Below are 10,866 nucleotides of genomic sequence, written 5' to 3'. Positions count from 1 at the left end.
CCTTGGAGTTTCGAACCTGGGTCCTCAGCATCCCAGGTTGATGCTCTATCCACTGCACCACCGCCTGGTCAGGCTTGAAAAGAGTTTTAAACTCCTGGTGAAATATGACATAATTACCATAATTTAAGACAAATACTAAAGATTATCACTAATACAGATGATGGCAAGAAGTAGGATTGTCATTTCTACATAGTAGAGGAGGCATTTGATATGCAAGAAGAGAAGCATGAAGGAAAGAAAAGGAACTATGAGACTGTATTGTCCAGAATTCTTTCTGCTAATAAATTCCATTGAGTTGAAAATATGTTCCAGAGGAAAGAAGTGGGAAAAATCATTCTGATGGGAATGGTAAAAACTGATAAATGATCCCAATCCTAGTTGGCCATGAACACTTACAAATGCAACTTCTGACATCTGAGGATTTTTTTGATTTATCAATTCCAATTGCTAGGTTATCCTAATGCATTGTTACAGAAACAACAAAATCCTAGTTTTTGCATTCCTTCAATTTTAACTGAATAATTCTATATCTTCTTCCATAAAATAAAAATGTTTAGTTATGTTCTGAACATAGTCATTGGATTTACACTGTCTTCTTTTCCTTAAGAGTCCAGGATTTTCCTTTTAAATGGTCAGAGATGCAACCTTGAACCTGGCTTCAGCCAGGGAAAGACTGTTCTTGGCTTAGGGAAAGAATGAATTACGATTGCTAGAGCAGAGATACTCAAAGGTCTATATTACCCCTAAGTGTTCATGTCACCATCTTTCAGTAACTCATTCAAAGTCAGATTCTAGGATGACTTCCTGGAAGCAAAAGGGAGACTGAGAAGATGAGATATATGACACATGACTACTGACATTTCAGTTTCCTCAGAGAAGCAGTAATCAGGGTGCCAGGAGAACCAGAAAGAGCAGAAATCATCACAACAGAATGAAGACCATTCCCGCAGACAGAATCAAGAATTTCCTTAGTTTTAGATATTTTCCACAGAATTGATAAGACCCAGTTAGCCATTCATTTAGGAAGTCTTATGTCCAGATATAATGAGTTCATCAGTATACTGGCTTAAATCTAGGATACAACTTTATCGATCTGTTGGGCTATTTCAGATACATCAATAAAGAACATGGCCAACTGATAACAATTCGGGTATTTAAGGAAAATCTCTTTCCTCTGGTAAACTCACCTTTTAGCTTTTGCTGAGATGGGCACCAAGCTTTTCTTTCCTGATCAAGCTTGCTGCATAGGGGATCTGTAAGAAAAACACAAGCCAAACTCTCCAGGTAAGCTAAATTTGGAGACCGATGTATAATAAAGACCTTTTATCACGCCTAACAATTTGAATGCTGGTGGATCCTTCTTGAGGAGAAAAGGTCTTGATCTACTCAGCAGTATGGACCTTCTGGTTATAATATTCCTAAGACCTGTTAAAAAGCATGACAGGAACAGAGCAGGTGATCAACCTGGATTGTTGCTATAGCAAGTCTCTGAGGTTATTATGAGACATGCCACCTACACATTTTTTTTTCAAAATTTTGCATTTAATAATATAGTACTCTTATTTTTTATTTAGGTACAAAAACTAAGTTATGACGTTATTGTATATGTCCAAGGTTACAAAACAAGAATGTGATTACAAACTAGTTTAATGTAATCTTTCATTTAATTAGAGGGATGAAATATGTTATCATTATAAATCACAAGTAAGATTAACTAAACACAAACTATTACTCTGGGTAATTTCCCAATAACTACTAAGAAACATAAGAAATAATTGCACTGAGTGGAAAATATGACCCTTGAGAATTCTACCTGGATAAACTTGAAAGTGCTTTTCACTACTGGGGCACTGAATGAAAGCCTATCACACTTGATACGCTACTTTTCATTAGAAAATTCTAATGGTTGAAACTGGATGACATATATTATTTAAATTTGCCTCTACATTAACCCCAGTCAAGATACTCTATCATTATGTCACTTGCCTTCATCATGACACAGCTTAACATAGAACTCTAAAGATTCAAATCTATTTTACACTTAGATAACTATTCAGCCTTCTAGGATGTAACACAAGATATGGGTGTTGTGTAAAAGCAGTAAGGGAAATAAAACTATTGTCATTTATTTAGACAATGTTTTTGAATACTGTTAAATACATTCCCTTCATTCCAGTCCATTTACAGTTTGCTTTCCTGATCTACCAGTCCATAAATAAGAACCTTTATTAACGGAAAGAGCTACAAATCTACAATGTCACTAGTGACTAAGATTATAATGCTGGACCATCTTCCTGTAATAACTGGTTAGTTGAATCAAACAGTCTTTTTAATGGAAAACAAGAGACAAGACTAAAATAACCATCTCATGATTTTTATACACACTCATCACATGGATGTATCTGAGAGGGCATGGATAGAAGCACTTAAATTAAAGATTAATATAGTACCATAAAAAGTTCAGTGTCCTAATCTCATATTTTAGGACATGAGCTGAGATCAGGCAGATAACTATGACAAAAACAGTTACATGGGGACCTACTCTAGTTACTTCTTCTTTTCACTCTAGGTCATGCTATACCTGCTATTAACACCGACACACTGAATCTTGATTTTCCATTATAGCACGTGCTGCTATGTGCCTAAACACATGCACATGGATCACCTATCTCTTCAGATGGATGATGTAACAGGGGCTTGAAAGGAATTCTGTTATTAGGATAACAAGTAGAAATGATGCAAACCTTGGTGTACAAGGAATTACCTAATAGAATGTATTTGTGTCATTCTCACATTTAGAAAGAGTCCTCAACACCAAGATTAGATACCATTAAGGATTTAGTAAGTGTATGTTTTGTGCCAGGCACTTCTGTATAGATAAGTCAACATCACTATGGGCTAGCTCATCAAAGCCAGTAAACTACCCATCTTAACCCAAAGAAAAGCATTACTTTCAGACTGAAGTCAGAATACCTTTATTTCCTTCCCTCCCTCCCTTCTCCTTTTTATTCAGAAACAACATTTCATTAAGATGGGAAGCTGAGAAGTATAAAAGGACTCATGAAAAAGAAGGACATTTCCAAGTGAGTATATTTGATCCCAAATCTCCAGATTGGAATTTAAACCGGTGTCAAGAATTGTCCCCACTCAAACATTGACTGTTGCATTTCTTTCATTTAAAAAAATAACATAAAATAAAAGCCACACACAAAAGAAGACAAAAAGCAAAAGGTTATGAGCTAAAAATCATGTGTTTTTAATTTTAAGTCCTAAATCATAAACAAAATATTAGAACATGGTCCAACTGTTAATGAGAGCCACCCTATTTCATTGATTCTACGACGCACCTTTCCCCTCACATTTTAAGATCTCTGAAATTGGGTGTATTATAATTGATGGTGTCCCAGAACAATGGTTGTAAGCTTCTTTTCTTGTGATCCATCAAGTAATGTTGCCTCTTAAAATTGGCAATACATAAGATTCCATGAACTGCAATATTGGATTCACAGAGACCTCAGCCAACACTCCCCAGCTTGGGAGCTCAGGGTCCTAGGGGCTCCACTAAGCTAACAATTCCTCATCAAGTTCTCATAATAGAACTCAACAAAAGCTTTTCATTTTGACTAGCTTAAAAGTTGCCATGACTGGCATACACAGAAAACCCCCTTGAAGTTATATAACTTCTAAATTACCTAGTTGACTCTAGTCTGTCAGAAGTATTGAGGTTTTACCAAAAAAGATAACTTCTTAGTTTGTGCCAAGAGAGAGCCTGAGCTCAGACATCCAGGTGGGTCAACATCTTGAAGGGAAAAAGATGAGAAGAGGCTATATAACTAAGGGGGAAGTAATTACACTGTCAAGATGCACAACAGCAGATCAGTAACTGGAAGAGGTCCCACTGTAGTCCAAGTCTGTTGTTGACTGCAGAAGAATTGCGGCCTCTATGAAGTTCAGACTGGCATCGAGTCCTCTGACTTGCAAAGACCCTCTTTTGTTTCATGTTTACCCACAAAACCAAAATCCTCTAGTGGCCCAGAGATCTTTTTTTCTAAAAACATAGTAAAAAACAACAAAAAACAAAAAAAACCCATTCTACCTACTTTTAAAAAATGTAAAATATATTTTAAAAATTCTCTGGGTTGAGATGATAGAAGTTTAGGAGAGTTTGCATCCTAATGAACACTGGAGAATCTCCAAGAAAAGACCATATCACTGAAGAGCTGTGTCCTTGACAAAGGGAGTGATCCATCAGCAACAATACAGACCTATTGCTCTTTCCCCCACAATGGAGCCCCGTGTGCCCACCAGCACAGAGCTGTAAACTGCTTTTATGCAAGTCCACATGAATGAAACATCAGTACGAATTCTACTGATTAAACATTATTTTACTTGAGGCTTATTTACTTATTTACTTTATTGAATTTACTGAGGTAACATCGATTAATAAAATTATATAGGTTTCAGGTGTACAGTTCTGTAATACAGTGATTTTTAACCCTTTGCATCTCCTAGCACACAAACTAATTGCTAAAATTCTGTGGCATACCAAAAAAAAATTTTTTTGCTGATCTGACAAAAAAAATAGATATAATTTTGATTCATTCACACCAGATGGCTATTGTTGTGTGGCTGTTATTATTATTTTATTTGACAATCAAAGGGAAAAGAGATCAGTGCCCTGACTAAATAGTCAGGTATTGCATGTTTTAAAAATTCTTGTGGTATACCAGATGAAAATCACTGTTATAATATATAACATCTGTATATTATATTATGTTTCCACCACCCCCGTTAAGCCTCCTTCTATTACTGTTTATCCCCCTTTTACCCTCCTCTACCTCCCCCCACACCCTTTCCCTCTGGTACTCATACTGTTGTCCGAGTTGGGTTTTTTTGTTGTTGTTTGTTTTGCTTAACCCCTTCACCTTTTTCACTCAGTCCACAACCCCCCTCCCTTCTGACAGCTGTCAGTCTGTTCTCTGTATCTATGAATCTGTTTCTATTTTGTTTGTTAGTTCACTTTGTTCATTAGGTTCTATATATAAGTGAAATCACATGGTATTTCTCTTTTTCTGACTGCCTTATTTCACTTAGCATAATACTCTCCAGGTCACTTCACACCTGTCAGAATGGCAATCATAAATAAATAAACAAACAAGTGTTGGTGAGGATGTGGAGAAAAGGGAACCCTCCTGCACTGCTGGTGGGAATGCAGACTGGTGCAGCCACTGTGGAAAGTAGTATGGAAGATCTCAAAAAATTAAAAATGGAACTGCCTTTTGATCCAGTGATCTCATTTCTTGGGAATATATCCGAAGAAACCCAAAACACTAATAAGAAAGAATATATGTATGTTTATTGTAGTGTTATTTACAATAGTCAAGATCTGGAAGCAGCCCGTGTCCATTAGTAGATAAGTGAATTAAAAAAAAAAAAGCTGTGGTACATTTACTTGAGGTTTTTAATGGAGAACTTGGAGACCTGTTCCCCCGGCTGTGTGACTGCAGCACTCTGGAAAAACGGCAGAGGGCACCTCAAGACTAGTACATGTGCTCCATCTATGTGCCTCTTGGTAGTGATCCAGCAATTTCAAAGGACGTGAATCTGGGTCTAGCCATTTATCATGTGCTCTCTGCTACAGCATGTCTTTCTAGAACTATCACTAAAAAAGAACATGTCTTCAACAAACTGACAGTAGTAGCTTATACATAAATGCACTTGCTTAAAAAAAATTGTTGCCAAATTAGCTATGATAAAGAAAAAAGGTTTTCAAGGCATCATACTAGTTGAAGCTCATATTGTAAATTGTATTATATTCTAGTTCTTGGAAAAACCTTAATAAAAATATTATACAGAATAAAACATCTTCACCTTTTGTGTGTGTGTGTGTGTGTGTGTGTGTGTGTGTGTGTGTGTGTGTGTGACAGAGACAAAGAGAGAGACAGAGAGTTGGCTGAGAGGGACAGACAGGAAGGGAGAGATGAGAAGCATCAATTCTTTGTTGCGGCACCTTAGTTGTTCACTGATTGCTTTCTCATATGTGCCTTGACCAGGGGACTACAGCAGAGCCAGTGACCCCTTGCTTGAGGCAGCGACCCCTTACGCAAGCCAGTGACCTTGGGCTCAAGCCAGTGATTTTGGGCTTCAAGCCAGTGACCTCTGGGCTCAAGCCAACGACCCCACTCTTAAGCTGATGAGCCTACACTCAAACTGGATGAGCCTGCCACACTGAAGCCAGCAACCTCGGGGTTTCAAACCTGGGTCCTCTGCATCCCAGTCTGACACTCTATCTACTGCACCACCGCCTAGTCATTCACCTTTTTTTCTTAAGTTGAGATATATTTGGCATATAACAATACATTAGTTTCTTCACTTTCTTCTTAACCCTAAAGGATGATTAATTTTGTTTTTAATGTGGAACACATTTTTCCTAAAATCACAATACAGTCGTGAATGAAAAATCTGTGGCTCTATATTATACTAAACAGTAACATCTTAATGAGCCTGTTAAATTGTGTAACTTTTATATTTGGTTCATGTTGAGAGGACTGTCTTTCTCTGCTTGTATAAATGAATCTGGTTTAGTACTGAAACATTTTAAGCATTTGAAAACCCAGAGCAGGGGTAGAGGACTTTAACACAAATTGTGTTAAATACTATAAAACTCTAATTTTGAGCTATTTTTTAAAAGTCATGTATAAATGTTAAATATACATATGCTTTACGTCTGACATCGAGATAAACGCACAAAGAGAGTCAATCATTTGACTCTACAGTCATCCTAACTTTGCATTTAACAAACTGGAAAAGGAAGCAATGATGCAGAAATTATAGTCAGTGGAGAATCTAAAAATTCAGGAGCCAAAGAAATTAATAAGTTTTCTTTCTACAGCAATGATACCCAAGATGTTTTTGATATCATCTTTTGAATAAGAACACTAACAGCATAGTATAAATGCATTGTGGGCCTATGAGAATTGTTTCAAAAATATGATGATTTTAATATGTTTTTCTCCATTATTGCAGGGTAGAGTGGAGTTTTATTTCATCTAAAGGAAAAAAATGTTCCATAAACTTTAAATATAAAATAATAAAATTTTGAGTGAATTATTTATTGGGTTCTCAGGGAGCAAAGTATATAACCATATTTACAAAAGAATTAGATCATTTAATTTAAAATATTGAGAAAGTCAATAATTATGATACCTAGAAACTTCTTGATAATCTTTAGAAATAATTTTCTAAAGGCATTTCCCACAGATGCTTTCACAAATAAAACAAGCTGAATGAGGGACTAGATAAATTTTTGTTCAGTTGCCTCAATTCTAAAGCAGATGGCATAAAGTGAACACAGGTCCTTTCTTCTCTAAAACACCTCTAACAATCAAGTCTTAAGTAGTTCTACAATTAAAGTACTGTGCTACTTTGAGAAGGAATATTACTCATATTGGCATAGCATTTTATGACTTCTATGGCATTCCATGTCTTGCATGGGCATTTCATATTTATTAAACATGTATACCTTACTGTATCCCTATCAGGACCTCACAACAGGCCCCTGTGGTTGAGAAACTGACACTTAATGAACTATAAGGGATGAGTCTTGAACTCAAGTTTACAGACCTTAAAGCCTATGTCTGTTAATTACAAGGACAGCACAGTAATAGATGAGTTTCCTGTAATTCGACAGTAGTAGTAAGTACTACTTACTTTAGTAGTTTTAGTAGTAGTTTCTTAGCACAAAAGAATATTTGAGGAACTCAGGACCAAACTAGGGAAATTTGGAAAAAAATTAAGAGGACTTCTATATCAGAACATCAGAGTGGGGCAGGGGCGTCCTTGGGCAGTAATTCATACAACAAATATTTACTGGTAGCTATTTGATGCTACGGCATAGTATTGGGTACTGGAGGCGACAAGAAACTCTTGGTATCTTATGGTAGGGGACACCAGAGAAGGGTAAGAAGAAAGAGGGACAAATCATGTCTATTTCACCAATTTTTATGTTGTTAGCCTGGATATGCTTTGGTGGATTTCAGAACTTATACCTATAGGTCTAGAAGAAAATATTCTAGCTTCTCCCAAAGAATTTAATTTGCAACAAGAAGTAATTTGCTATCTAGAGAAATGTGAGTTAATAACACTTGTCTGGATAAATAAAGACCTATGATAAAATATTTTTAATACAGAATAATAAAAATGTTTAGTAATACTAGTTTGTATCTTCCACATACCAACTACCTAAGACATGGCACATTTTTTTCTATTAATACTGCCTATTTATTACATGAACGCAAGGTCATTTCCTGTTTTACTAAAGAAACCAAATGTTGAACAAAATTAAGACATTTAAGTTACATAGCTAGCCTTAAACAGGGGCACCGAAGTAAAAACTTAAGTTTACTTTCTTGATGCCCATTTTGCTAGACTCACCACCAACCTGAAATCACAAATTTTTGGTTGTATGTGTGACAAATCTAGTTTTAAGAGTCTGAAAACAATGTCCTCAATAAAATCAGTAAGGTCTTGACATTTTGTAACACTTCTAATTCTATATTTAAATTCTTCCTTTGGACAAAAAACAACAGCAACAATAAGTCTATTCACAGCAAGCAATCACTGTTATTGTTAAAAGCTAAGAATAATAGATATATATTTTTTTAACTCCTGGGTGGATTAGTTATCCATCAATTGAGAAAATCCTTTTACTCCCAGTGAATTTAGGTGCAAAAAAACAAACAAACAAAAACAAAACAAGAAGAAAGATCCTGTTTAAGAGGCATTTTATGCTGAGGTGGTTTTCAGAACTGAGAGTTGTGAGCCTGCACTTGAGATCAAGGAAAACTTCAGCAGGGGTGTTAAGAGTGACCAGTAGTACTTCTAACAGGGCTCAGATGGGAAGAAACATAAAATGCAAATTTGCTTTAAAAATGATTCTCAGCAATCTCCATGAACACAAACATGGTTTCTTCCATGCAGAAAGGAAAAATTAATAACTATCTTTCTTAAATAGTCCTGACAGAGAGCTAGATACCTGCTCCTTAGACAAGATAGGTGGGTATGCAAAGACACACGCTCAGTGGTTGGTATAAGGATAACATGGATCAGCTCAGAAATGTCTAGCAACACAAATCATAATAATTATGCTGTGAATAATACTGAGGACCAGTGTATGTTTTTATCCACGTGATTAAATAAAAATATCTTACAAAGACTGAGCAGAATGATTTCCCCGCTGTACTTATAAAAAGAAGGAAACTGGTGAATAATACCAGATTATCTGCAGGGGTACAAAGGGTGAGGAATTCAGAAGAAAAACAAAACAGAACAAAAGAGAAAGAAAACTCACTATATTTATTTACCAGAAATCTTCCTGTTCCCATTTCCATGTAAATAGATCTTAGTGTTCACTCTCAGATGTAACACACTTTATTAAAATATACATACTTCATTTGGATAAAGTAACACACTTCGTGTGGAAATAATTATTTTCTTTTCATCATCCTTCAAGTGAATTCAATTGATTAAATTAAATTGATTAAATTATTTTATTATAAATTTATAAAATTAAATTTATCAATTGATTAAATTGTGTTTCCACTTAGTTCTATTGACAGTGGGGAGACCGGCTCAGGTCTGGGCAGTGAAAGAAGGGAGAAAGACAATGGCCCTTCACGGAATTTCTGGAGCCTCCCCGCACTACGCTGGGAAGTCTGCACAGTGGAAGATGATGCAGGTATCTCTGGTTCGCCCACAGAGACGATTTACACATCTGTCCATTAACACATGGTAGGTAGTTACATTCTGGGGAAATGTACTGACACATCTGTTTATCTTGTGTCTAAGTAAATCTCATGGTAATTAGCATCTAAACCAGCTGAGAGTTAAGTGGACCAAAGACTTTCACGGCAAAAACATGAACAATTCAGAATCAAGCCCATCCAGTGGCATTTATTTGTAAGTAGAAGTGCAACTTACAATTTGTAACTGTTGCACCATTTCTTCTCGGTAGGCTAGTTCCCTTTTCATCTGATCCTGAAAATTATCTAGTAGGAGAGAGAAATAGAGAAAGAAATTAAAGTGCAAATCTACTTTTAGCATATTTAGTAAAAATATTACTGATAGTTCCATAGAATTCTGCCTTTATGACTTTTTTTATATAAGTAAAGAACATGATTGTTTGAAGGGATGTTTTCAAGACTCTGTAATGTAATCAGGACAGTAAACTTTGAGAGGATAAGGTCTATGTCTTATATTTCACAGAAATTCATAACCCATGTAGTACAATCCCATGTATATCATCACTCTCAGGAATGTCTGGTGCAATCATGTTTTCTAACCTTTGCACACTGAGCAAGACACAGGTATTGAGAGCTTCCACTGTATTCAGAAGTCCATGGGGAGTGAGGGAGTGAAGCTCAGTTATAGGAAATGTGGACCCCTGTGCATGGAATGCCACCTGGGTGATATAGTGCGGGTCATTAGATATGGCTGCCTGACTTCGCTGCAGCTCATCTTGCTTCTAAGAATGATAATCGTACTCCAGCCTGACTACCAACCTGCACACTTTCTTTCCCTGTATCAGCCTTGTTTGATGCTCCTTCTTGGGCCTGGTTCGGTTCTACAGACCTTATCTCTATGTGAGAAGAAGGGAGTTTAAGAGGTACTGTTATATAACAAACTATCTTTGCCATTCTACATATTGATCATTTTTATCTGCATTTATGGAAAGAAATGACTTTCCAATGTATAACGTGTTGTTGCATCTTCTAGATGTGATTTTTAAAAAGTGTGGACTTGGCTAACCGGCTTTTTCTGCTTTAAAGGAGAATGAACACAACTTCATATTGAGTCTGTGGTGGGTAG

General features: G+C 36.2%; 1 protein-coding gene across 1 annotated transcript in view; it reads right to left on the bottom strand.

Annotated features, from left to right (window-relative positions):
• Positions 1–1,190: 1,190 nt before the first annotated feature.
• SKOR2 (SKI family transcriptional corepressor 2) overlaps positions 1,191–10,866 on the bottom strand; it is a 35,063-nt gene continuing 25,387 nt past the window's right edge. The window contains exons 6-7 of the mRNA XM_066353316.1: positions 9,979–10,046; positions 1,191–1,253 (exon numbers count right to left, since the gene is read on the bottom strand). Coding sequence (XP_066209413.1) covers positions 1,191–1,253; positions 9,979–10,046 — 131 coding nt within the window. The remainder of the gene's footprint in view (positions 1,254–9,978; positions 10,047–10,866) is intronic.

The sequence above is a fragment of the Saccopteryx leptura genome, chromosome 11 (genome assembly GCF_036850995.1).
Source record: "Saccopteryx leptura isolate mSacLep1 chromosome 11, mSacLep1_pri_phased_curated, whole genome shotgun sequence".
In the NCBI taxonomy this organism is placed as follows: domain Eukaryota; kingdom Metazoa; phylum Chordata; class Mammalia; order Chiroptera; family Emballonuridae; genus Saccopteryx; species Saccopteryx leptura.
This window is presented reverse-complemented; position numbering and strand designations above follow the sequence as displayed.